The sequence below is a fragment of the Gopherus evgoodei genome, chromosome 11 (genome assembly GCF_007399415.2).
Source record: "Gopherus evgoodei ecotype Sinaloan lineage chromosome 11, rGopEvg1_v1.p, whole genome shotgun sequence".
Classification (NCBI taxonomy): Eukaryota; Metazoa; Chordata; order Testudines; family Testudinidae; genus Gopherus; species Gopherus evgoodei.
In genome coordinates, this window is record NC_044332.1 from 44,577,142 (window position 1) to 44,604,916 (window position 27,775).

Sequence of the window (27,775 nt, forward strand, 5' to 3'; positions counted from 1 at the left end):
TAGATATCTGAGGCACTGAGATGCTACAGGAATGGGTGGCAGTATAAACTTGAGAACAGATTGATCTTTTGAGAGTTCTCTCACTCATCTGTAGCCAAAAGAAACAACAAGATGACAGTAGTATTTTACTTTCAATTATTGGTTGGTATAATATCAGCATATTATCCAATAGTTTTGAAAACTGGGTGCTCAGTTTTAATCTCCTAAAACTAACTCCCATGCACAGGAATATATCAGAAATAAGTGATTACAGAAGATATGGCATTTTGCTCCTCCATCCTTGAGATAAGTGAGGACTCAGTGCTGCTATTTAAAATCTAATGTGCAAATTCTTTTAAAGATTCATTGTAACTTTGAGTGGTTGTTTTTTTTCAAAATGTGGTGAAACTGATTAAGATTGAAAGCTTTCAGATGTAAAACTCTTCTAACTTTAGTGTGGCCGGAACCACCTCATCCTTCAACAGACACAGATCTTAGTTGAAAGAGCATTTGACATGGCATCCCATGATTCTGAAATTGCTACAGAACTTGGCTACCAGATGATTTTACAAGGGAAGGTGAAAGAGGCTTTAAAATGGTACAGGACTGCTATGGTGCTTGATGAGACAAGTGTTTCTGCACTGACAGGTATGGCATGAGACTTTTTCTATTACTTACCATTTATTAAAAGGACACAGACAACTTAAAAGTACTTCTCTGATTTGTTTTCTCGACTGTTGTTACAGATAATGCATGAAATTACTTATAACAGAAAGATTAAAGCTTTATTTTCAGTTTATTTTCTCAGAGCATTTGACAGCACTTTATTGCCAATTTCACTATTTTTTTCATAGGGTCATTCCTCCTGTTTGGGTGGGTCTTTCACTCCTCAACGGGAGAGTGAAAGAGGTTTTTTAAATAAAATGGAATTTGAAAAAACACAGTGGCAGAAGGAATCAGGGAGAAGTATATGCTTGGCCGTGCTTTCAATATATTTTTTTTAAATGGCTAGATTTCAAGTTGATAGCATTCCTTTAACTGGTTTTTCTATTGCTCTGTAAGCTTTTGAAAAGATAAAATCATCCTTGTAACATTAATGGGTAAACATAAGATGCATGTTGAGGAGACTATCTCTAATCCTTTTGCAAAAAGCTTGTTCTTTTTTTCTAATTTACAGCTGTTGTTCTGTCTTTGAGGAGAATTACTACCGGCGCAATAAATGACTTGTGTGTTTAAAAAAAAAAATGCTAGAATTCGAAATGTCTTTGCTTTCATTGGTTGTTGCAAGGATAACTTTGACTAGAGAAGTTATTTCACAAATCAAAACCATTTTAGTATACAATATTTCCATGAGGAATAGGATCCTCTTAAAGACTGCAAGACTAACAAGAAACTCCCCTTTCATACATCCTATCAACAATTTTTTGTGCCATCAAAAAGCAACTGCAAGATACTGGTATTGCTTCCATGCCAAGAGGGACTGTTAAGTGATATAACTTGAGAGCTGAAAATGTTTGTTCAGGTTTCCAGAAGAAAAAAGCAGCTTGAAGAGGCTAGCTAGGTTGAGGGGGAAGAAGTTGTAATTGGTGACTGAAGCCAATAACACTTTTACTACTTGATGGTCTTCATTTTTAAAATGTTCTTTGACTTTTTTATTTTCTCGCTTTGGTACAGTGAAGCTTTATAATAATTTCACACAATGTTCTTGGCTCTATGAATCAACAGAACAATATATTTTTAGATTGGAAATGAAATCTGTATTAGATATTTTTAATTTATTTTTGTTAGTGTTAGTCATGTGATATACTTAGTCCTTTTTATTTATTTTAAGGGGTCAGATTCTTATATGGCCGTCTCACTGAAGTATATGGCATGACTCCATGTTTGTATAGCACATAGTCGATTGAAACCTCGATTGTGGTTGTGGTGTTTTAACTGCTACTGCAATACAAACAAATTAATAATGAAAGAGTTTTAGTTAGAATTTGTACTACACTTCCTTTTGGCGTCAGCCCCAAAAGCTATCAGGTTTTTGTGGCATGCCTGATACTGAGCTTAATCCTATTTTTCTTCTTCAATTGCTTGCTCATGTCAATTCCATTCTAAGGGTGTGTGCATGCCCACGTGCAATGTCACTGGAGATTTTTGCCTTAGCGGTATCCGTAGGGCCAGCTGTGGTCCCCCCCCCCTTGAGTCCGTGCTCATTCGTCGGTATATCAGGCACCACCGGCCCTACGCCCTCTCAGTTACTTCTAACTGCCCGGGGTGGTTAGTTGGAGCACCCTTCCTTGCATAGCAAGAGCTAGCAGTTTCTTCTCTTCTGACTTCAAGGGCTTTGAGGCCTTAGGGCCTTGTAAATAATTTGTTTATAGTAGTTAGTGCAAAGTTAGTTCCAGCAGGGACTTCGCCCCAGGTGGTCCATGCCCTGGTCTCCAGGGTTTACGCCCTGCATGGACTGTAACAGGCCTGTTCTTGTAAGTGACTCACATAGCAACTTCCTCAAGTGCTTGGGGGAATCACATGTGAAGGATAAGTGTTATATTTGTAAAAAATTTTGACCTAGGACCTATCTCAGAAAGAGTGGGATATTTGCTTGCGGGCTGTCCATATGGAGTCTGCCTTTCATCCAGCTTCCGAGCTGTCCTGCTTAGACTCATCTAATATCTCAGTCTTGGTGCCCAGCGCACCCCAGCACTGGCCTCTGCCTGGCACCGCTCCCCATCGCCGGTGCCCCAAAAGAAAATAAAAAAGCACGTCTCCCCAGCACTAGGCAAGAAGGGCCATGGGACATTGGGCAAAGAACCCAGTTCAGGCTGCCAGGCCAATCCGGAGCCATATATACATGCCTGCCCGGTCAGGGCCCTTAGCCCCTTTAAGGATCCACCACAGACTCCCACGGTATGGGACCCAAACTCCTGATGGCATCGATGCCTTCCCAAGCTCCCCCAGCACTGAGAGAGCAGAAGCCTCCACTTGCAGTGTTGGCACTGCAGGGAATGGCAAAGACTTCCTACGAGGGCAAACCAGCCGCTAAAACCACTCGAGGGCAGTGGAGCGCCGACAATCCTCCGAGACAAGGCAGCGTCCTCCACCTCTGTGCCACAAATCTCCAGAGTTGCAGCCTGAATCCCCTGGGGCTTGTCCTCAGTCACTGGCACCACGATCGCTGTTCCTGCCGTCTTGATGCAGATCACCTAGGTGAAGGCTCCGGTTTCCGTATTACTGGCACTGTTCGCCCTCATGCTGGTCATCCTCTCGGTGCAGATCTCGGTCGCCTGTCTGGTCGAAGTGCTGTCATGGCTCTGGTCCCAGTAGCATCGATCTTCTCACTCCAGGCACCGGTCTTCGGCGGTGACAGCAGGCAGATGCAGGTGTCAAGGACACCATTGTGGTCACCAAAAGGGGATTCCTCTGGCATAGAAGGGCAGTTCAGCCCCTTGCCCAAACTCCAACGGTGTGATCGGGCACCTGAGGCCGTGTCTACGTTGATGACGTTGCCTTCGCAGCATGGCCAGTGGCCACTGCATTGGCCTTATTGGGGTGCATGGGGCATGCCAGTCATGACTCCCTCTTCGCACCACTCATCTGCCACTGCTTTGAAGCAACAGTTGGCCTCACTGACGGCACTGGGCTCGGTGCATGAGTCGTGCTCGGAGGTCGAGTTAGAGGAGACTGCACCCACCCCTAAACCTCCCTCCCCCACAGGGGATGATGCCTAGGGGCCTCCCTCGGTGGTACAGTCATCTTCATCCCCAGACAAGGCGGTCATGGGACCCTTGTGGGCCAGCTCACTGGATGATTTTAAAGAACACCAAGCCCTGCTTTGACTAGTGGCCGAGAGTTTAGACCTAGAGGTAGAGGAGATGACTGAGCAGGTGGAGACATTTTTCAGTGTCCTCTTAGCCTCTACCCTTGCCCGTATTGCACTACTAGTGCATGACATGGTCCTCAAAATTGGCAAGGTCCTCTGACAAACCCTGTCATCTATCCCTCCCTCCTCCAAAAGGGCTGAAAATAAGTACTTTGTCCCAGCCAAAGGGTTTGAGTACTTTTTATACCAACCCACCTCCGGGCTCACCGGTTGTCTCTGTAGCCAATGAAAAAGACAAGCAGGGGCACACCAGCTCAGCTCCCAAAAAAAAAGATGCTAAAAACCTGGAGCTTTTTGTGAGAAAAATGTATTCAACTGCCAGCCTGCAATTCTGGGTAGTGAATCATCAGGCCCTCTTGGGAAGATACAATTTTAACTTATGGGACTCCCTTCGTAAGTTCAGGGAGTCACTCCTGCAGAGTTTGGCCCAAGAATTTGGCACCCTAGTAGAGGAGAGCACTGTGGCAGCTAGGTGGTCCCTCTAAATGGCGTGGGATGTTGTGCACTCAGCAGCTAAGGTGGTCGCGTCAGTGGTGGTTGTGAGGCGCAGCTCCTAGCTTCAGATTGCCGGCCTTTCCCAAGAGATGCAGACCTCAATCCAGGACCTCCCATTCGATGGGAACGGTCTCTTTTTCCGGACAGATGATATGAGGCTGGATGGGTTAAAGGCCACTCAGGCCACTCTTTTTGCTCTCTGGGCATATATACACCGCAGTTTGGACGGAAGCAGTGCCAGCCACCTCCACTGCCAAGGCCTTGGCAACCATATCGGGCCTGCAAGGAGAAGGGATAGACACACAAATTTTAGTCATTGCCGTCCTTCCTTCTCCTCCTCACCAGTGCATCCCGGGGCCTGAAAAGCTCATTTTGAAGGTGTGCTCAAGAGTGTCACCCCCATCAATTTCCCAGATTTACCTTGTTCTTTTCTTGACCGCCTTCATCCCTACCATTCATCCTGGTTGCTGGTCATCTCAGACCACTGAGTGTTGGACATAGTATCTCCAGGCTATCCCCTGCAATTTTTGGCCACCTCATCTTCCCCATCCCTCTTCAGGGACCCTTCTCACGAGCAGCTCCTTGTTCAAGAAGTTGAGAACATCCACTGCCCCCAGGAGCAGAAGGATGTTCTTGAGGACGTGAAAGGCAAGGGGTTCTATTCCTGCTACTTCCTAATCCCGAATGCAAAAGGGGGCATCAGAGCCACCCTGTACCTGCGTCGCCTCAACAGGTCTCTCAAAAAGTTGAAGTTTCCCATGGTCTCCCTGACCTCCTCCATTCCCTCCCTGGATCCGGGAGACTGGTACACTGCCATCGACTTAAAGGATGTTTATTTCCATATTCCCAGGTCAGACTTTTCCTCCATTTCATAGTGGGCAGCCATGTCGGACCTGATTTCCCATGTAAAGAACTACCTGCTCACCATGGCTCACACCTGCCTGTGGCTGTTGGGCCACATGACTGCATGTACAAACATGGTCAGCCATGCTTGGCTCCATCTCTGGCCCCTACAAGGATGGCTGGCATCGGTCTACATTCGTAACAGGCACAACCTGGACTCTGTAGTGGCGATGTTAAACCACATCAGGTTGTACCTAGATTAATGGTTGGACCCGGGTTCAGTGTTGGAGGAAATCCCCTTCGTGACCCTGTCTCCGTTGCTGACCCTGGTCTCCAATGCTTCGGACCTGCGCTGGGGTGCCCACCTGGGCGAGCTGAGTGCCCAGGGCCCCTGGCTGTGGGACAGTTTGGCCCCCCGTATCAATGTTGGGAAGCTTAGAGTGTTTCGCCTGGCCAGTAAGACTTTCTTCACATTTCTTCACTACTTGAAGGGCAAGGTGGTGCAGGTCCTGATGGACAAGGCTGCCGCAATGTATTACATCAACAGGCAGGGCGGTGCCAGGTCTTCGGATCTTTGTCAAGAAGCTCTCTGCCTTTGGGATTTTTGTGTGAGGCATGCCATTCATCTGGTAGCCGTGCATCCGCCTGGAACCAAGAACGTCCTGGTGGATCACCTCAACAGGACTTTATCTCACCGCGAGTGGTCGCTCCATCTGGAGGTGGTCAGCATAATCTTGTAGGGGACTCCTCAGGTGGACCTGTTTGTATCTAAGTAGAACAGAAAATGCCATGTGTTCTGTTCGATCCAGGGAATGGACAGGGGCTCCATGTCAGACGCCTTTCTCATTCCATGGTCGGGGGCACTGATGTATGCCTTTCTGCCAGTGCTGTTGATTCACAGGGTCCTTGTGAAGATCAGACAAGGCAGTGCAAGAATTATCATCATAGTTCCCATGTGGCCTCGCCAGCACTGGTTCGGCATATTGCTGAGCCTTTTGGTAGCCGCCCTACTGCAGTTGCCCCTCTGGCCGGATCTGCTGTCCCAGAACCATGACAGCCTTTTGCATCCAAACCTGGCGGAACTGCACTTGATGAGATGGCTACTGCATGGCTAAGTGCAGACTAACAGGCATGCTGGGCCTGTGTTCAGCAGGTCTTGCTGGGTAGCAGAAAACCCTCCACCAGAGTGACTTACCTGGCCAAATGGAAAAGATTCATGTGCTAGGCCTCAGAACAATATATTCAGGCTGAGCAGGCCCCACTGCAGGAGACTGGATTATCTGCTGTACTTCAAACTCCAAGGTCCACCTGGCTGCTAACTCAACTTTCCATCCTCCATTCCAAGGCAGGTCGATCTTTGCACATGACATGATGGCATGGTTTTTGAAAGGTCTGGAGCATCTCTACCTGCATATCTGGGATCCCATCCTCCCCAGGGAGCTGAATCTCATGCTGTCTAGGCTCGGGGGTCTCCTTTTGAGCCTTTGGCATCCTGCTCTCTCCTGCTTCTCTCCTGGAAGGTCATTCCTGGTTGTGATAACATCAGTCCGCAGGGTGTCCGAGATCAGGCTGCTTACTTTGGAGTCGCTTTATATGGTCTTTTACAAGGATAATGTCAAGCTGCGATTGCACCCAATGTTTCTGCCCAAGGTCATTTCCCAGTTTCATACTGGCCAAGCTATATATTTACCCATCTTCTTTCCAAAGCCTCATGTTTCAAATGAGAAGCCCAGGCTACATATGCTGGACATCAGAAGGGTGCTGGACTTCTACATAGATAAAACAAAGCTGTTCTATAAGTCAACACAGTTGTTCGTTGTGGTGGCAGACAGAGTGAAAGGTCGCCCAGTGTCTGCTCAGAGGATTTTGTTCTGGATCACGGCCTGCATCTGCTACTGCTATGAGCTGGCGAAAGTGCCTCCACCAACCATCGTGACGGCACACTTGACTAGGGCATAAGCGTCATCAGAGGCCTTCTTGGCACAGGTACCAATCCAGGAGATCTTAGAGCTGCTACCTGATAGTCTGTCAACACGTTTGCATCTCATTATGCGCTTACCCAGCAAGCTCAAGACGGTGCTAGCTTTGACAGAGCAGTGCTGCAAGCTGTAATACCGTGAACACTGAGCCCACCACCATGGACATTGCTTGTGCGTCACCTAGAATGGAATCGACATGAGCAAACACTCAAAGAAGAAAAAAGGTTTACTCACCTTGTTTCATAGCTATTGTTCTTCGAGATGTGTTGCTCACTTCCATTCCATTACCTGTCCTCCTGCCCCTCTATCGGCGTTATCAGCAAGAATGAATTGAAAGAGAGTAGGGCTGGCGGTGCCTGATATACTGATGCTGGAGCCTGGCACTCCAGGATGTGCCACAGCTGGTCCTATGTATATCACCAAGGCAAAAATCTCCGAAGACCACGCACATAAGTGCAAACACACACTTAGAATGGAATGGACATGAGCAACACACTCTAAGAACACAGTTATGAAAAAGATGGATAACCGTTTTTTCTCTCTTTCAAGGATGAGGGATTAAAAGTGTCACTTTCAGACTCTTGTCTCTGGCCATGCTCCCTAGGAAACTTGCATTCTCACACCTACCTGAATCATATAATTGACTTGATTAAGAAACAAGGCTGAAAAACTGGTGATATCTGTATGGGGCAGGTATCTCTGAGGGAGGCTTGACTGTATTGTGGTAGCGCTGGGTGTGCCTGTATGTTTGCTAGAACTCTGTGTGTGAATGGCCATTTCTGGGCTCTGGATTAGGAGTAGCACAGTACGCTTAGTTTGCTCATGTTTGTTGTGTGTTCCATAGCTAACAGGAGGGAAGCTAGTCTTCAGTGCTGTTGCCTCACCTGTCTCTACCCGACACAGGATAGATGAAAGTAAAAAATTACATAACATATCCATAAACAGAATCTTTATTCCAGTCAAGGGTGGAATAGATATAAATTTTAAATCAAGGCATCATTTGTTTTTTTTACAAGTCTTTTATTTGTTTGCTGCCTTACTTGTGGTGAGAGCACAGCTAGATTTATTGCTCTGTCACCCTTTAACTCTTTAATGCTTCAGCTGTTGTTGTCATCCCCCAGAGCTTCTCTTGATGCTGAGTGCCTGAAGGCACTACTGTTATGAATCATACTGCATGCTTTGACACTTATGAAGTCTCAGCTGAGCTTTTTTCTAATGCAGTGTAATGTTTTTGCAAACCACAAATATCTATAAAACCTTGTATCCCATTTTCCTTGGGGACAGGGACCATCTTTTTGTTCTGCGTTTATACAGCATCTAATGTAACAGTGTCCTGCACCAGGACAAGGACTCCTACGTACTATAATAAAGCCAGTATTAAGTAACACTTTCAAAGAATGTTGAGAGAACAAGCTGTCCTGGGCATCCATGGCTAAGACTAATGAATATGTTCCTCTGGTTTCCGCTCAAAATAGGAATAAAGTGAAACCATAAAGGTCAAACGACCCAATATTTGCCCTAAACTGAAAGAGTTTAAAGTATTTAAATGTTACCGTTGCCTTGGAAAAATGTATTCTTGATAAAAATCCAGCGTCTATAAGGAAAACAAATAACAGTCCGTGATAGTTACTTGATGACCTATATCATTCATTTTGTACATTTTTCTGCCGTGCGTCTGTTGGGTGCAGGCAGTATACTGATACTTCAATGAGCAAGATTTCTTCTGAAAGAATGAGCTTGTGCCCATTTTTTTTTTCCTTTCTGATGTATGAAGAGACTTGAAAGATGTTAATTTTCTTAGTGTTTTTTGTTTTTGTTTTTTTTAAGAAACAGCAATATGAAATCTGGCTTTCGCTGGTTTTATTGGAGGTATAGCACATTTGTTTTGAGCTCTACCTACCTTAATTTGAAGGGTTGAAATTATTTTTTCATAATTTATCTTAATTCTGTAGTCATCAGTCTTCCAGCCTGGAGAGGAGCTACATTTTTAATGTTTGGAGAGAAAAGAAAAGCAAGTCTCACCTGCACACATTTTTAAAAAAACAACAACCTATTTTTAGAATTGAGAGACCTGTCAGCCTTTTGTTCTCAGAAGGAAGGACACAAGCATGTTTGATTTCTCCATGTTCTTGAATCCAAGCATGGAACAGTATAAGGGGATTATAAGGACAGCATGGTGGAAACCTGCAGGTTAAAACAAGACTGGTGAATCAAAGACCTACTAGTAATCACACATCTATAAAGAAGCTTTTGCATGTAGTGAATTAGTATCGCTGTTTAGTAAGAAGACATTAGATAAAGAGAAACCTCTGAGAGTGTGGCTAAACACCATTCTGTTAGGTGTCTACTCTGTTGCTAAGTAGTTTAAGAATGGAGGGGGAGAGGGAGAGGTTCCACAGATATTTTTCCCATAGGCCATCGAACTATAACGAATACGAAGACTTTGCCGAAACACTTAAGGGAAGCGTGTTAGGGCACGCTATGAAATGTCAAAAGGATAACGTTTGAAACTTTAACAAATACGTAAATTGTTTCTTTAAGCTGTATTTTCCTAGACAAAGTTTAAAGCATGTGATGGTGGGGGGAAAAGAGAAGAGATGGCTTTTATGAAGGAGGGACATAGCTGTAGAAAACAATTTACATTGTAGATAAACTCTGTATGTCTGTCATAAGTCTTAGTTCTTTGTTTTTTCCCCATCAGCCTGTTAACAAAAGACGAAGGAGTTGATAGGTCAGAGGTAATGAAAACTTGGTTAATGAGGGTGGGTGGGGGGTGAGGACCCTCTGGAAAGCTTAATACTGTATAGCCGCCATAAAGCTGAAACTGAAATTAAATGTTTACTGTTACAGGAATTATCCGATGTCAGATAATTGAAGGGCAATTAGAAGATGCAGATCAGCAGTTGGAATTCCTTAATGAAATTCAGCAATCAATTGGGAAATCTGGGGTAAAAGACGACTACACTGAAGTGTTTTGATTCTAATCTGAAGTTGTGGCCTGGTTGAGATTACTACAGTTGAACATCTTTATTTTTCTGGAGCAGAGTACTCTTAATGGTGGATGCCTAACTCAGAAATTTCCTTTTTCTGTCTTTTGGTCAAGCAAAGTTAGTGTTGGCCTGCTGGATGGGGACTATTTGTTTACTCAGATTTTTTCTGAGTTTGGATTGAATGGGGGAAAAGGGGCCTCTTTTTTTTAATGATGGTGTTAACATTGATAAATTTAACTTACTTATGTGCCTAGAATGGCTTATAATTGCACCATATAAATTGCAAAAGAAATGCATTGTATGGCAAATCTTTATGTACACCTTACAGTGGTCATTCTTAAAGTTTTCAATTGCATTATATAATTGTTACAATATTCCTAAATTTAGCGTTTGCTGAGATCGTTGCATCTAGTTATTGCCTAGAAAAATGGTGAAGTTTTGAGTGGTGCTAGATAAATAATAAAAAGTAACAAAACTAGTATAGTTGGAGTTAAAAAATTTTTATTTATTTATTTATTTTTTTGCAGGAACTGTCTTTCTTGCGTGCAGTTTTAGCTATGAAGAAACATCAAAGACAAGAAGAAGTTATTCACTTGTTGAATGATGTTCTGGATACTCACTTTTCATCATTGCATGGCTTACCTCTTGGCATACAGTACTTTGAGAAACTAAACCCTGATTTCATGCTGGAAATTGTTAGAGAATATCTTAATTTTTGCCCCACACAGGTTAGTAGTATTAGACCTCGTCCTCTGAAAACTAGAATTTATCCAAGGACTCCATATTTAATATCATTTAATAGTTACAAGTAGAAGGGATTTTTTTTTTAGAAGAATCACCAAAAGTATATTTACTTTTGACATGAAGCAAAAATTTGTTTTAAATATTTGGCAGTTTTGTGCTGGAATAACTGCTAATTTACATCTCATTTTCTTCATACAAAATGCAGCAGTTACATTTGAGGAGGGGTTAAATGTAAACGCAAGGTGCTGTATATACGGTTATTTGATCTATTGTTTGATATGGAGAATATAACAGAGTAGAACTTACTTAAATAACTTAATGTGAAGGCTAGATGTTGATCACGTGGTCATTCCTGACCTCTCTCACATATGTAGTTTGTCTGCTCAGGATATTTTCCAACATACATGCATTCATTTCTCTTCTACGTATGTGCAGGTATAAATGTATATAATGGTATTTTAACTCTTTAACCTCAAACAAAAATATAAATTATCCGGACTGTAGGTTATTTTTTTATGGTTGAAGATGGCATCCTGTCATATGTTGGGCTTAACAACAGGAATATTTGACACTTATAACTATTTTCAGGATACCAAGGAAGGGGTCTTCAAGCTATTAAGTTAAGATATTGCACCAAGAAAGAGTAAGAAAAAGAATAACTGAAAATAACTCTTTAAGTATGTTACAGAGGAAAGATCTTAAGTAATTGTTGGGCATTAGCTCAGATATTATACAGACTTCAAGCATATGTTGACAGTTTGCTATATGACAGTCCTATAATTATTTGCTAGGTGTTCTAGTTTCTCAAGAACAGACTGTAAGTTCCATGGCAGTGTGAATGCCTCACAACCATTGTGACAAAAATTGCATTGAAATAACAGTGTTTAAAGTCCAAAAAGATGCAAACAATTGTAGCCTCTTACAAGGCTATACAATAAAGAAAATAGCACCCATAAGAAATGTAAATCTGTTTTTATGTAGCATCTCATCTGAAAAAAATAATTTTGAATTTTTTTCTTCTTAGAAAGGTGCACATTTTATTGAGCTGAGGAATTGGAAAATGGAAAAGATGACAAAGCAATTGCCACGATATGAACTGTACTTGAAATTGAAGGTTTTTTTAATTAGTTATTTCTGAGACTTCAGCTGGTAGGGGCTGTCGTCCAGAAAGATAATTCCATTGGTAATTCCAATGACATTGGCACTCTGAGCTCTCTTAGAAAATTAAAAGGAGGATGGAAACTAATGGTCAGACATCTTTTCTTTTAGAAGAACCAATAGGAAGGGAAAATGACAAAACTGCAAGGAAAGCCTTATCTTACCTCTCACAGAGAGGAGTTTGTGACGTTAGTGAGGAAGAGGAAATATAGCCTGCATAACCGAACTGGGTAGATGTTGGGACCGTCCATTTTGATTACAGGGAATCCCTCTTCTACTGCATCAAATATCCTGAGGAACTCTTTCAGCCTGTTCCCCTCCTGGGGCTGCACATTACAGCTGCCTTTGTGAACTAGGAGGTGTAGAGGAAGTTGAAGCTGTGAAGGGAAATTAAGGCTGTTTCTAACATTAAATTCCATGTGGATTTTCCTAGTATAATTATGCCAGGTCCACAGAAGATCATGCCGTGGAAAGCTGCAGTTTCCCAACTCCTGCTCTGTGTTCTGCTGAGCCCCAACAACATAGACGTGCTGTGGTGAAGGGGCGTCCTGGGCCCCCCAGTGAGTGATGGAAGAACAAAGCAGAGCCCCTGTTGACTCAGGCCTCCTACTTAACTTTACCTTCCCCTGATGTACCTGCTTTGATTCCCCTGAAGCCAAATTATTGCTATTTGGGGATCATCTGGCCCCAGTGTAATGGACTGGCTTATGTACAACCAGAGAGAGAAGGCCTGATCATGATTTAATTTATACAAGTCTTACACTGATCAAGTCCCACAAACTTTAATAACGGTTCTCTGCATTTACACTGGTATGAATGTGAGTAGAATTTGACCTCTTATATTTAAAATACTTTCCACTGTTTCTTCATGGTGACACATTCTTTTCACTTTTTGAACTTCCAGAGTGTTAGGCAGAGCAAAATTAGCAGTGCTTTCTTTTTACTAGCTCATGTTCTTAAAATGAATTTTTCAGTTGATCTGTTCTTATTTCTAGCCTGCAAATCCAGGACAACCCCCTTCACCGCTGCTCAAACACTGTGCCTCAGTTCTTGAAACTGTGGTAAAAACTGTACCAGGTCTTCTACATGCTGTCTTTTTAATTGCAAAGGTGAAATACTTATCAGGTAATATATGTGTGTGGCTGCAAAAATACAAATATTTTTGCATTAAATAAATTAAATATTTTTCTTCCATTGTAAAGTACTGTATAACAATACAAATACTATCTGATATCTTATATTCTATTCTTTTTTAACACAATACTAGAATTATTTCTTTCCTCTGGCTTTATTACCTGATTGTTCCCTTAAAATGCACTCCTGAAAAAATAGAAATGTAGCATTGAAAGACTTCACCTTACAGAAAAATCAAACTGGACTAGAGTGTGGATGGCTCAGGGACAAGGATAATGGAGCAGTTTCTGTCTCTGCTGTGTTTTTTGGTTGGCTCCGACTCACAATGACACTGATCAGAAGTATTTATTAGCTGCTATCTGAGGTCGTTACCAGCCTGTTAAATAAATTATGTATGTCTTAAAAGCAAGCTGTGAGGCCTTTATATGTAAAATATAGAGAGGCTAATGGCTTGTCTACACTTGAAATGCAACAGCACTCCTCTTCTCAAGAGGCAGTGTCTACACTGGGAGTTAGGTTGGCTTAACTGCATTGGTCAGTGGTATGAATTTTTCAGTGTAGACCAGGCCTAAGTAAGAGGCACTTATCTTCAATACTGGCCTTTGATTTTTTTTTTCTTGTTTTTTGCTATTTTGTTTAAATCATTAGGTGATATTGATGCATCCCACAATGTCCTACAGCATTGCCTGGAACAGAATCCTTCTTATCCAGATGCTCACTTACTTATGGCTCAGGTTCATTTGTCCCAAAACAATTTTAAGCTCTGTTCTCAGTCCCTGGAACTTTGTCTGAGCTACAATTTTGAGGTGAGTTTGATCAAAGGAATTAAACTGTTTTATAAGACTTCTACTATAGCTTGCACAACAAAATGCATGGTGTTAATACTTTTCACTACAAGCTTGGCATCTGAACATGTTTGTCAGATGAATAATTTTAGTTGCAAGGCAAATTGGGAGTGTGAAGTCAGGATTCCAAATTTGCCTGTTAAGTTGCCCCAAGGAATCAGAATTTTCTTGTGGAGTATAGAAGAAATGAACAGCTTTTTTCTTTTTTGATCTCTCTCTCTGTATAGAGAACTGGTAGCAGAAATAAGTATTACAGTGTATAAGGACATATTGTATAAACAGGATTTTTAGTTCCAGAGACACATTGCAACAAAATTGTGAATGGTTTGCATAAAAGAATATAAGAAGAGTGGTCCAAAGTCATACTGCCTTTCAAGAAATCTGGGAACATTGTTACTGTCAGTATTTCCTTGTTCCCTGATTAGCAAAGCCAGCGCGTTTAAGCAGTGGTGGTTCTGAAATGGCTTTCCCCACTCTCATCTATTGTGGCTGATTCAGGAGTTGGTACTGCGAGGTGCTGAGAACTCTGGTCTATTGAAGTCACTGGAACTACTTAGAGTTAAGTGCTTCGCTGAGCCTGGGCCAGCATGCTCAGCAGTTTGCACGAATGAATACTGAGTGAGTACCCTGATAGGGCTTTGCTGGAAGGTAGATAATGTGAGACAAGCTGGTCTTTATTTCCTTTCTAAAATATTCCTCTGCCCAGCTTCTGTTCTCCAAACATTGGCATAGAGAAGCTGAATGAAAAAAATACCTACTGATGTGCCTGACATTTTGTATAGAACCACACTTACTCTTTCCATTTGTTCCCCTTAATATCAAAACAGACCTATTCAAGCAGGTAGAGTGGATGAATGCCACAGTGGGTTTGTGTGTATAAGTAAATTGCCTAATCATGTATATCTTTCAATGTTCCACTCTTTTTTGAAACTATATTGCACCAGCTTACTGAAGCACATGTGGTCTTGTCTATAGTTTAGGAGAGAAGACACTCAGAAAACTCCTGTGACAAGCAGGTTCATTTTAAGTAATGGTCTAGTGCATGTCTTTTCATCTCTAGATCAGGGTTCTTACTCATGAGATTCTTTCCTTTGTATGGTATGTGGGTTTTTAATTAAAAAAAAAATTGTCTTGCATATCCTTTTAGACAACTTTACTAATAGAAGTAAAACTACATTTGCTGACACAAATATAACATGGATTAGTAGTAAGGCTGTGTGTCTGTCACAGAGGTCACAGATTCTGTGACTTTGTGTGACCTCCATGACTTCTGCAGTGGCTGGTGTGGCTGGATCAGGGGCTGCCCAAGGTGGGCAGCCCCTGGGGCAGCAGCGGTTTGAGTTTGGGAGGGGCTCAGGGCTGGGGCAGGGGGCTGGGGTACAGGGCGGTGCTTACCTCAGGGGAAGGGGGGGGAAACGGGACTCCCAGGTTCCTATGCTCCCACCAGCATGTCCCGGCAGCTGCTAGGCAGAGGGGCCAGGGGGCTCCACGCACTACCTGCGCCCACAGTCACCTTGCTCCTGCAGCTCCCATTGACTTCGATTCCTGGCCAGTGGGAGCTGTAGAGCTGGAGTTTGTGGAGCCCCCCTGGCTGTCCCTCCCCCTAGGAGCTGCAGGGACATGCCGGGTAGGGAGTCTGCTAGCACCACCAGCCCGGCACCAGCAGGGGTCCTGGACTGTGCGCCACTTCCCTTTCCCCAGCACCAGCAGGGGGCCTGGGCCATGTGCTGCTGCCCACCTCCCCCACAGCACCAGTAGGGGACCCAGGTCACCCTCCCCCAGCACCTATGACACCCCTGGATCACACCCTCCAAGCTCTTGCAGCCCCCTGGCCCAAGTTTTAGTTTGGAGGATATAGTAAACTTCATGGGCAGGTCACAGGCCATGAATTTTTGTTTACTGCCTGTGACCTGTCCATGACTTTTTTTTTCCTAAAAATACCTGTGACTAAAATGTAGCCTTAATTATTAGCATTTATTATCCCTTTCTCTAAATACAACTTAGATAATTAACAAATATTAAATTATTCCTCAGGGTGCTCTATTTTTTTTAACAGTAAAGCAAAATATAGAATCTGATAACTTCTTATATTTCAGGTGAGAGAACATCCCTTGTATTACTTAATTAAAGCCCAGACTCAAAAGAAGATGGGAGAAATATCAGAAGCTATTAAGACCTTGCAGATGGCAATGAATTTACCTGGAATGAGAGGAGCTGTGGCTTTCTCAAAAGCAAAAAGAAATGAAATTGATGCAAGTAATCGTGTATCTATCTTTCTGGAATTGGTAGACGCTCATCGTTTGAATGGAGAACAGGTATGACAATGAGCAGTTTAATAAAATGCAGTGTATATTTGAGGTGAAATGCAAACCTTAGTTATTCCATTAACAAAGGCATCTATCCCTGAGCTAGTCCATGACAAACCCCTACAGTACTTTACAGGAAGTGTTGACTTTAGGAGACTTAACAATTTTGCAGACATAAAAATATCTGAATTTCAAAGTTTTTTGGAGTTTGGTTCTCAGGCTGTTCTGAGACGCATAAAAATTCTTTGCTATTCTCAGCGTGGGGATAGTTTTCATAACGTATGCAGATAAACTGCTCTGAGCTTGCAGACTGGATGAAACGCTTGCCCATCCTTTAATTGTGATGAGTTAACTTCAAAGCCCATCTGTGATCACTTGAATGCCATGATCAACAATTGTGCGGTTCATAGTTGTATGAGACTGTCATGGAATCACAGGGTCAGTGCTCTTTTGGCTCTTTATGGTCCCTGGGAGGAAACCCCTTCAGTGTAATAGCCTTGGGAGTCTCACTCTTGGGGGTTAAGCACTAGACTCCACCGCCTCCTGGAACCACACCTCTAAGCCTTCAGCATGCCTGTCTCTCTCCATGAGCTTCCCTCAGTGAGTCCAATAGCTGTGGACCCACTGGGGGGCCTCCATGCCCAGAGAAAGCAATGCAACCCCAAGACTACAGTGACTCTCAGCCAGCGTAAAAACAGAAGGGTTTACTGTAGGTCCAGCATCGAAGGTTCTCAGGGGCCTTGATCGTAGAAAGTCTCAGCACAGTCCATCTGGGGACTGTCCAGCATCCAGGTCTCTTAGTCTCAGCCCAGAAGTGCCACTCCTCCCTGCAGCTGTGTAGCGAGGTTGAGACTCACTGGTGCAGCACCTCCTGCTGTTCATCGAGGAATTGCTCTTTTCCAGCATACGGAGAGCCCTCTGCAGGCCAGTGTCTCACCTGCAACTGGCCCCATGTCCCTCCCGGACCCCGGTGCCCTTCACCTCAGGGTTCTGCCCCAGAAGGACCCCAGGCTCTGGGTCCCCCCTCCTAGGAGAACCCTCAACCCTCTCACCCACCTTGCCTCAGTGGCTACTGCCAGTTGTCCTCTAGCTTCTGCTCACTGGGGCAAACTGCGGTCTGTAAAGGCCACTCATCATTGGCAAGGGGATTGGACCAGCTGCCACTGCATAACCCTGGGCTGCATCTCTTCAACCCCAGTACCTGCTTTGGCCTTTCCCAAGGCCTGCAGCCTGGGGAGTTGCCAGGCCAGAGTGCCCTGGCTCCTCTTGCTTTTCCCCAGCACTGCTCTATTCCCAGTACCCTGAGCTCCTAGGCAGCCAGATCCTTCTCTCTCCACAGCTAAAGAGAGACTGACTCAGCTCCTGGCTCACAGCCCTTTTATAGGTCCAGCTATGGCCAGTCAGCTGCTTTTACTCCTTTTCTCTGGGAGTGGGACAGCTGCCCTACTACAGGCCTACTCTATCTCACCTCCAAGGCTGCTCCTCCATCCTTTTTCTTCTTTCCTAGGCAAACAGACAACCTGATGTCTCCAGCCCTTGGTTCTCCTGCTCACCAAATTCGGCTGGCTCCCAAGCTGGGAGGGCCTATAGGCCATCAGTTTCTAGGTTAAAGTGTCCAGGCTAGGAGGAGTCACATCTGGTCCTCTTCACCCTTTCCCACCACCTCGTTAAACATGCAGCACATAGGGGAAACTGAGGCATGCACAACTTTGATACCAAACATTAAGAAAATTCCCCACTTTGTCACAGAGATATTTAGGCTAATATATTTACCCAGTGTAGCTGGATTTAGCTCCATCCTGGAATTACATTTGATTGAAAGTGTATTTCATAGTAGTACATACTGTGGTATATTCTTATGCATTCAACTGTAATGTTTGCTGCTGTCTATCTGCTTCTTGTTCACCTTGTCTAGCTTTCAGCTAATCAAGAGTACAATCCCCTTTTCCCTTTTAAAACATTTTAAAGTATATTGCAAGTATGTTGTTTTTGTCCTTGGTGGTCATCCATTTATTTGCAATATAGGCCACCTCAGATGCATTAACTTGAGATCAAGAGAAAAAATAATTGTGTTTTACAGCATGAAGCTGCTAAAGTACTGCAAGATGCCATCAATGAATTTACTGGCACCCCTGAAGAACTACGAGTTGTGATTGCTAATGCAGACCTGGCTCTTGCACAAGGAGATATTGAACAAGCCTTAACTATGCTCAGAAATATTACATCTGAACAGCCTTACTTTGTACATGCCAAGGAAAAAATGGCAGACATTTATCTTCAATACAGAAAAGAGAAAAAATTATATGCAAGCTGCTATAGGTAAAAAAACCCAAAAACCTGTGGTATATACCATAAACTTTCTGTGTGTGAAATACTGATATTCTGTGCAGCCCTCATTTCCCTCCCCCAAAATAAGTTAAATTATTACATTTATCTTTGTAGTATAATCCATTAAAGTAGCAGTGCAAAGCACCATTTACTTAAGAGAACTTTTCAGAATAAAAACCGAATGAATGGTTGATATATTAGCAATAATTGTTTAAAATAGACTCAGGAAGTCTGAAAGGAGAAACGTGCATAGTTCTGAGTATTAAGGAAAGTGTATAGTTCTCAAAATTTAAATCTGCAAAATAAGCTATTTTAATATTTAAACTCCTGCAATATTACATAGTAATAACTTTTGCCGCATCATACATAGACACCTAGAAAAAGAGAAGATACTAAAAGAGCTTTTGAAAATGAATAGTAAATGATTTGTACTCTGTTTCAGTTTTTGACTAAAAACCCCAGATAGCAAGGAACATTAGCGTATGCATTTATTTTTAAAAAAAAAATCTGAGTCTTCCTGAACTCAACAGTTTGATTTCCAGTCTTCTGTGATACTCCATCAGTCACTGTACTGTTACATCATAACTGCCATAAGCAGGTTGTTGGCTTATGGAATGTCAAGTAAATCTCTTTGCTTTTGTTTTTAAACATTGTACAAAGCTGTGAAGGTCTAAATTCTGGTATCCTGAGGTGGAGCATATACATTCAGTAAATAGTACTGTGGTGCTAAGGGCAAAAGTATACTTATTCTGGGCACCTCAGGCTCTCTCCTCTTCCAACAAAGTCCTCCCCCAACCCCTCTGGCCCCCTGTATGATGCTAAAGAATCATTCCCCATCAAGCAGAAAATTTTGTCCCCACTTTGCCTGCTGATGCTAACCTGCTGTCTACATATTCAGCTGTAGGCAAGAAGGTCCCTATCTGCAGGTTTCTGGGCTGATGAGAAGGGGAAATGACTCTTGGAAAGAGGACTCACTGGAGGGAGGAATGGCCCCTGTCACAAGTGTGCTTACTTTAATATAAAGCTTTAATTTCAACTAGAATATCCAGATATGTGATTCTCACGATATGAACTTTCAAGGACGCTGAATGGATGCAAGCTATTTTTTTTAAGTGAAAATATTTAATTCAGGATAACCTTCGCAGGTTAGAATCTCTTAGAAAAGTTAAGACTCTCAGTATTAATTTTGATTATTCTTGGAAATAGCCATTCTTCAAGTATGTTAGAGTGAATTCCACTGTAGATGTGCATGCACCCCTGCATGTGAGTTTGGAATCATTTCAGCAGTATTCATCAGGGCTGCACGTGCACCCTGTGCTGCTTTATGCTCCTATAAAAGGGCGTAAAGGGCAGAGCAGCCACGATCCTCCCTCAGTTCCCCCTTAATGTTCCTGATAGTGAGACAGAACCTTAACTGTGTCTTTCCTGCATCTGTATTTTGAATTTTCACTTTATTTTTCCTTATTAAAAATTTCAGTTGGATGTGCCAGAAAAAGAGTGATATATTGAAGAGGCCCCTGGTACACTCCTCTATACATCAGGGTGAAGTACTTCATGTCAGCCATTGGGCAGGGACCATGTGAATCCTGTCCTTCCCATGATTGTCTGATGCCTTTCATTGATAGACACAGCAGATGTCTCTTCTGCCTTGGGGAAGGGCAGATCTCTGATAAGTGCTCTATCTGCCATTCCACCTCCTCCCGCACCAGAAAATCAAGGGATGCAAGACTTAGGCTATGCTGCTTGGAGCACGTCTTATCCCAGAGAGGAGATGTCTTCCAAGCTGGATCTGAGGAGACTATCTTCAGCAAGTGCCCTGGTAACTAGTCACCACAACTTTGGTTCCAGCAGGGAGAAAAAATCTGAAAGAACTCCCAAGATCATGAGCACTAGGATCTCTGCCACCAGTCACAGTTTTGGCACCAATGACCTTGACCCAGACCTTGCCAAAAAAACAAACAAACAAACCCTGCACTTCCCACTTTGGATGCTGAGTGACAAACCTACATTAAGCACAAGTACAGCTCAGAGCAGACAAAACATCCATCCCACAAGGAGGACTCCAAGCCCTCAAAACTCTCCATGACAGTGGGGATCAGGAGCAAGGCACAAACAGTGAGAAAAGCCTGGGAGACTGCTGCACCAGTGCCAACATTGATGACAAGCTCCACCCCCAGTACTGATTCTCTCTGACCCTTAGCCTTCTCTGATACCGATATATGCCTTCGAAGAGCCACACTTGCACCCACTTTTTAGCACTTGATCCAATGCTGAAACTGCATCAAATAGTACTGTCATCCCCAGAGATATACTTCTCCTCACCATCTACAGGACACTCCTACTCTACTACAAGCAAAAAACCGGAATGGTACTCTAAAGATTATTCCAGGAGTGCCTCTAACTGGGTTCTGCCATGGCCAATGCCAATATTAACTACCGCCATGGTCATAATAGCCCTATTGGGGGTCCGCCTTCCCACAGGCCCCAGAATGGAATCCCATTTCACATCTTGACAGAGAGGGTGGAGGTTCTGATCACTGTAGGTATAGATAGAGCACTATCAGTGTAAATGTGGGTATGTACACTTCAGCACCATACTGTAAGCCTTTCCTATGCTATCCCCCCACAAAGACAGAGAACACAGCCTTATACCCACAGACCACAATCAGAATACCTGCTCAGAAAGCAACTCTGCTACTTTAGGAGGCACCAGTCATCCTCCTCCATTGCACACTACGCTCCTTCCCTGAGGCAACAGGTTTAACAAGGTAGTGTAGAGCCACATCAAAACTATCCCAGAGTGGACCTTCTTCGAAAACCATTTTGTCCCTCTCCATCAGGCATGATGAGAAGCTAAGGCTGGTTGACCAGCTGCTGGCTGCCTGTCCAGTTCCTTTCCTTGCCCCCTACTTGTCCCCGCTCTCACTTTCTCTCTTCAGAGGCCCTTCTCACAAGAGCCTGTTACCAAAAAAAAGTGTCTGTTTCACCTAGGAACCACAGTGCAGAGAAAGAGGCTTCTATTCCTGATATTTCATTACCCTGAAGAAGAAGGGTGATCTCCTGCCTATCTTAGAGCTGAGGAGGCTGAACAGAGATATATATGCTCCATCTCAGATTCAGATGGTAATGTTTGCCTCCGTTGTTTCATCACTTCAGGCTCAGAACTAGTTTCGGCTCTTAACTTACGAGTTAACGAGTACTTACACATGATCCACAGGAAGTAGCTAAGAATTATGGTGGGGGCCAAACCATACTAGTTCATGGTATTGCCCTTTGGACTCTCTCCATGGCACTAAGAGTCTTTACAAAATGCCCTTGCCGTTGTGGCCAGACACTGAAGGGAAAAGGGCATCCACGTCTGCCCATATCAAGATGGCTGCCTGATCAATAGCAGATCACATCAGCGAACTTGGATCTGTTTCAGCTACACCCTTCCTCTGTTTGCTTTCTGCTGAGCAACGAGAAATTGTCACTTACCCAATCATAGACAAATAGAGTTCATCAGAGCCAGAATAAACTCCATGACAGTGAGGGATACTTACCACAGGACTGATTCTTCTCACTTCAGTTGTTACTGAATATAGGGTTATCGCACCTAGCAATGACTGTTTGGATTTGCTTCACATTATTAAGCCATATGTCTGTGCATACATTACATCATTTCCTGGGCTTCACCCGAGTCCCCTACAGCTTTTTCTCAGATCAGCATATTCTCCTGTGAAGCATTTGATGAGCAATACTGTTTTAATTCCATCTCATAATCTTGCAGCATTGACCTGGTGGCTGCATCATGACAATGTCCAAAAAGGGATACCATTCATGGCCCTGTAGCCATCCGATGCATTAGTCACAGATGTGTCTGGGGAGCACAACTGGAACAGCTACAGATACAAGGGACATGGTCACCAGAGGAGCTAAAACTAAACATCTTAGAATTTGAGTGCTCAGATTGGTGTGTGTGTGTGTGTGTCGCATTCTTCCTGGTCCTGGAACAGTGTGTAGTACAGATGCTGACAGTGTGTGGGTGGTGTGCTAAATTAACCTGCAAGGGAGTGCCCTCTCTGCCTTCCTGCAGAGGGAGGCAGTCAAGCTATGTAAATAGTGTCATCTTCAAGGCATATCCTGGCTAGCCCTGAACCTTCTGAGAGCTAGCAACGACTTGACAGATTTCCTGAGCAGACAAGCTGATATCATCCATAAGTGGTCACAGTTTAAATTGGTCTCCCAGGCAGTATTCCATCTCTGGGAGAATCATGTGATAGACGTGTTTTACCAGCACAGAAACATCAAGTGTCTCAACTTTTGCTCCAGAAGAGGCATATACTGAGTGAATTTTTTTTACAAAATTGTTTTTTGCAGAAAAATGCATTTTTCAGGCCCCCAAACTACTCACCAAATAATTTGCTAGAAATTTGTTTTAGAGATGCGTTATTTCATTTTGTTGTTTTGTCTTGTTTTGTTTTCAGATTCAGCCAATTTACTGCAAAAAAGGTAAACATGCAAAATGGCCAAAAGCAAAACCAAAACAAATCGTATTCACTCTGCTATAGGCATGTGTGCAGGATCCCTGCTTAGCACCTTCCTTCTGCAATGCAATTGGGGCCTTTTTTACCGATTCCTAGTGATTGTGCTAGGCCAGCCTCATCCTTATAGCTCCCTCCCAGCTGAAGCAGTTTGTCTGATGTATCTGTTACAGATGTTCACACAACCATCAGTCAGACTTCCAGATCATGCAGACATGTTTGTCACAAGTATTCCATCTAGACCTGAAAATCACTGCAACTGAAAGCCTGGATGGTTGGCTGTCTGAGTGTCGTGGTAAGAGACTGCTCCTTCCACCTTCAGGAAATCGTAGTGTGGAGCAGAAAGCCCCGTGAGAATCAGCTACTTGTCCAAATAGCAATAAATTCTCAATGTGTGTCACCCAGCATGGCCTAGAGCTGGTACTGATCCCAATATCAAAGATTCTGGGCTCTCATTTTAGTTCAGTCAAGTTTCATCTGGCAGCAGTATCCCCAGATCATCCATCAATAGTCAGTCATGGTCTTCTCTCATCTCATGGTATCCATATTTCGTAAGGGCCTGAGGATTGCTTATCCACTGGGTTACAGAACTCACTCCAACATGGGACTTCAACATCGTCTGTCTGAGACTTATGAAGACCCCCCACTTGAGCCCGTTTTACTGTGCTCCATCTATAATCTTATTCTCAGGAAGTCTTTCTGGTGGCCATCACCTGAGCCACAAAGGTGAGCAAGCTTGAGGCATTCATAGTGGAATCCCTGTATACCTTGTTACATAAAGACAAGGTGGAATTAATATCTCATACAAAATTCATCCCCAGGGTCATTTCTGAATTGTATTTAAACCTGTCCGGCAGCTTACCTGTGGTCCTTCCAAAACCACATTCCACACAAGGAGAGAAGAAACTGCACATTCTGGACATAACCAGAGCTCTTACATTTACATTGACATTACCAGATATTTCAGATTGTCCCTGTGTCTATATGTGGCTATAGCCAGCCACTCAAAAGGGCAGGCTATTTTTAGCACAGATTGTCAAAATAAGAAACACCTTGTATCTCGCTCTGCTACCACCTGGCTGATGTACCCATCACTCCAGTAGAGACCAAGTGACAACCTCAGTCTGTTTCAGAAATGTGTCACTATCTTCAAGACTACTACATGTCGCAATCTGCTCATGTTTTAGCATTATGCACAGAACTGCTAGATCAGATGCCAAATTGGGAGAGCACTACTCCAATCTCTCTTGGACTGATGTTGGTCATGCCCCCATCCTGAAGAGGATAGTGATTGCCAGTCACCTAGGCTAGGTCTACACTATGGACTTAGCAGCAGCACATCTGTGCCGCTATAAGGTCTCCCATGTAGCCATCTTTGCTGGCAGGAGAGAGCTCTCCTGCCAGCATAATTAAATCACCCCCAATGAGCAGCGTTAGTTACGTTGGTTGGAAAGCCTCTCAGGTTGACATAGCGCTGTCCGCACCAGCACTTTTGCCAGTGAAACTTCTTTTTTTTTTTTCCACACCCGACCGACAAAAGTTTGACCGACAAAAGTGGTATTATAGACAAAACCCTATACAGTAGGAATCCAACTGACGCATACTTGAAGAAAGAATGGTGACGTACACTACGGAACTGTTGTTCTTCAAGGTGATGTAGTTAGTGTGAATCCCATGTCCTAGCCTCCATCTATGCTTTCAGAGTCCTTGGCTGCCCTGGACTTCCAATTACGGGGGAACTGGGGGAGGGTTGTGGCACCTCTCCCCTACCCTTATGCCCTTGCATGGGAGTCACAGGTTGCAGACATAGCCCCAGTGCTGTTCAGTAGATCCTCATGTCACACACATGAGGCACATGCATATCTACAGTGAGACCCTCACTGAATACAATATCTCATAAAACTATGATTACTGTAGGGTAAGTAACCACTGTTTAACATATTTTTCAAAGTACCAATATTAACTTAAACTAGATTATTTTTGTTTTCAGAGATCTGGTGGACAAACGGCCAAGCTCACATACTTTTCTTCTCCTTGGTGATGCATACATGAATATTCAAGAGGTGAGCATCTGCATCATGATAAAAGATGAGCAGGATAGTCGAGTAATTGTTTGTTGTTAGCATGTTTGATACAGTCTCACTTTCTGGTTCTGTTAATAGGTGATCAGGAAGCAAAATGTGTGCTAAGGAAAATATAAGGTCTGTTCACTGGCTTAAAATATATAAATACTATATTCATTTTAATTTAACTTCAGCATTTAGAGACTAAATATACTCAAAATAGAAGGCACCTCAGGGATGAGCATCAAATTTGGGATGGTCAGGGAAGAGAATTGTAACCTCAGTGAACAATCAAGCGTTTGCAAGTCAAATATTGATTAGAGATCTGTGGGTTGAAAGTTAAAGTAAATTCACTTCAGAAATGAAGTTGGACAAGGGTGGAACAGTTCATTCAAGCTTGAAGGAAAGGTGTAAATTCCAGAAAGGCCAGGATGCCTCAAGAGACCCATTCATTGCTTAGAAAGGCAGACAACATGTGGAGTGCTTGCAATTGATTTTAAATCTTCAAGCAGTAGGTTGGGTCAACGTCTCTGGGACAGAAAAACTTGAAAGTATAGGTCACTGCAGTACAAAGAGTAGGTGATGAGCCCTACCCTAGGGCATAAGCATTTGTCTTCAGTTTGTTTGGATCATTTGTCCTTTTAAAAAGTGAACTCCAAAGCAAAAATGGAACTTGAGTTCAACTTGGATTTATGTTGAGCTTTCTGACTGACAAGGCTCAATGGAAGGGAAAGACATTGAGTACAGCAATAAGTTTTTGCATGTGCTTTTTCATAACTTCAGTGAACCAGGAAACACCAAGAGAATTTCAGAGGACAGAGAAAATATTAAAGGTTAATTTAAAACTTTGTTTCTGTGCTGAGTTCTCACAGCCCAGTTAACGGGAATTCAGCACAAAAATGTGTAAATCAGTATGTCATTGAGTCTGCTGTCATCTTAAGACAGTTTGTTAGAGACCACCCTGAGAAATACCATAATTTGTGAAAAAATTAGTATTGAAGCTTGCTTTGTGGCATTAACAGATTGCTGAGAACTCGTTATAGGCCTTTTAGTATAGTTTTGTGAATTTACTATCTGTTTTTGTTCGTTACTGTTCTAGCCTGAAGAAGCCATAGAAGTCTACGAGCAGGCATTAAAGAAAAACCCAAGAGATGGAGCTTTAGCAAGTAAAATTGGAAAAGCCCTAATCAAAACTCATAACTATTCAAAGGTATGTTATGAATAGTTCATAGACATGCTGTATAAATGGATTACTGTCTCCTTCAATGTTAACTTGTTTTTCTGGTACACATGCAGATAGAAGCATTTTACTATGAAAGTTCCAAAAAAGTGGTTTTTCATCCTCCTCAAAATGCCTGGAGTGTTGAATGTTGATTTTTCTCTTAATCAGGGCCAAACAGACCTGCTAATGTCTCATGGAAAACTTAAAAAACATTCTACTTAAAAATAATTTAATATTTTTCTTCCCTTATTTTTCACTGCTGAAGACACCTACATAAAAATAAGGTCTTTGTTGCTAAGGAATTCATCTGTTCCAGACTGCTTATTTCCTTCCTGAAGTTATGAAGCTCTGTCTGTGATATCCTCATTGGAGCCAAATAATGATGTCACAATTGAAGGGATTAGGACTTCTGGCTGAAAATAAGCAAATGCATAATAATGTGTTAATAAAAGTTTTGTTATTAGTATAGCATGTTTCAGAATTACAAGATTCAGTTAACTGAAATTGCCATCTTGTAAACATGGACGGTCCATGTGAAGAATGTGGAATAAATATCTCTCAAAATATTCTTTGGATGCTTCTTACTTTTTGTTACTGTAATTCAACAGTATTGTATATCAGCACAAATTACTTTGACATACATTCTTTGCAGTTCTTGAAATGTCAATGTGGATTCCACTCTAGGTGTGAATACTTAGTTCATATTGTCCAGGAGTCAGCAGTTAGTCTGTTTAGGACTGCTGAATATCACCAACCACAAATGGTCTCTGAAGTGCTTCATCACCCCAGTATTTCACTGCTGGGGAAATCCCATTATGGACTTTGGTGGCAAAGAGAACATGAAGTGTTCTGTCTTTTGCTCCTAGGAGGCATGAGCGTGGGATCCTTTTAAGAGTTCTTTCTCATAGTATGGGATCAAGATTTCATGTATAAATTTCCCCTGATCTTTCTGATACTAAGGGTGATCAGACAGGATGCAATCATACCACTGTTGATAGTTTGACATTGGCCAAGACAATTCTGGTTGATATCCTAAGAATGTCTGTTCAGCCTCCAATAGTGCTTCTCATCTGTCTAGACACTATATCTCGGAACCAAGATCAGATATTTGATTCAGACCCAAAATTGCTACACCTGATGGTCTGGATGTTGTTTGCAGTGTTGTCATAAGTGTTGCTGTGTACGCTCAAAAGCTTGTCTTTCACCAACAGAAGTTGCTTTATTAAGATATTCCCTCCCCACCTGGTCTCTCTAAATGACTGGATGTTGGCTAGTTGAGTGCAATTGACTGTTTT

At 42.9% G+C, this 27,775-nt stretch overlaps 2 protein-coding genes across 4 annotated transcripts in view; both read left to right on the top strand.

The window, feature by feature from the left end:
* LOC115659409 (sodium channel protein type 3 subunit alpha) overlaps positions 1 to 27,775 on the top strand; it is a 964,414-nt gene that overhangs the window by 370,211 nt on the left and 566,428 nt on the right. The gene's annotated exons all lie outside the window — the stretch shown is intronic.
* The window catches only part of TTC21B (tetratricopeptide repeat domain 21B), a 103,428-nt gene that overhangs the window by 22,932 nt on the left and 52,721 nt on the right, over positions 1 to 27,775 (top strand). For both annotated transcript variants that reach the window (XM_030579480.1, XM_030579482.1), the window contains 9 exons: positions 435 to 627; positions 10,018 to 10,115; positions 10,685 to 10,885; positions 13,055 to 13,184; positions 13,842 to 13,999; positions 16,135 to 16,353; positions 18,425 to 18,663; positions 25,186 to 25,258; positions 26,358 to 26,468. In XM_030579480.1, the coding sequence (XP_030435340.1) occupies positions 435 to 627; positions 10,018 to 10,115; positions 10,685 to 10,885; positions 13,055 to 13,184; positions 13,842 to 13,999; positions 16,135 to 16,353; positions 18,425 to 18,663; positions 25,186 to 25,258; positions 26,358 to 26,468 (1,422 nt within the window). The remainder of the gene's footprint in view (positions 1 to 434; positions 628 to 10,017; positions 10,116 to 10,684; positions 10,886 to 13,054; positions 13,185 to 13,841; positions 14,000 to 16,134; positions 16,354 to 18,424; positions 18,664 to 25,185; positions 25,259 to 26,357; positions 26,469 to 27,775) is intronic.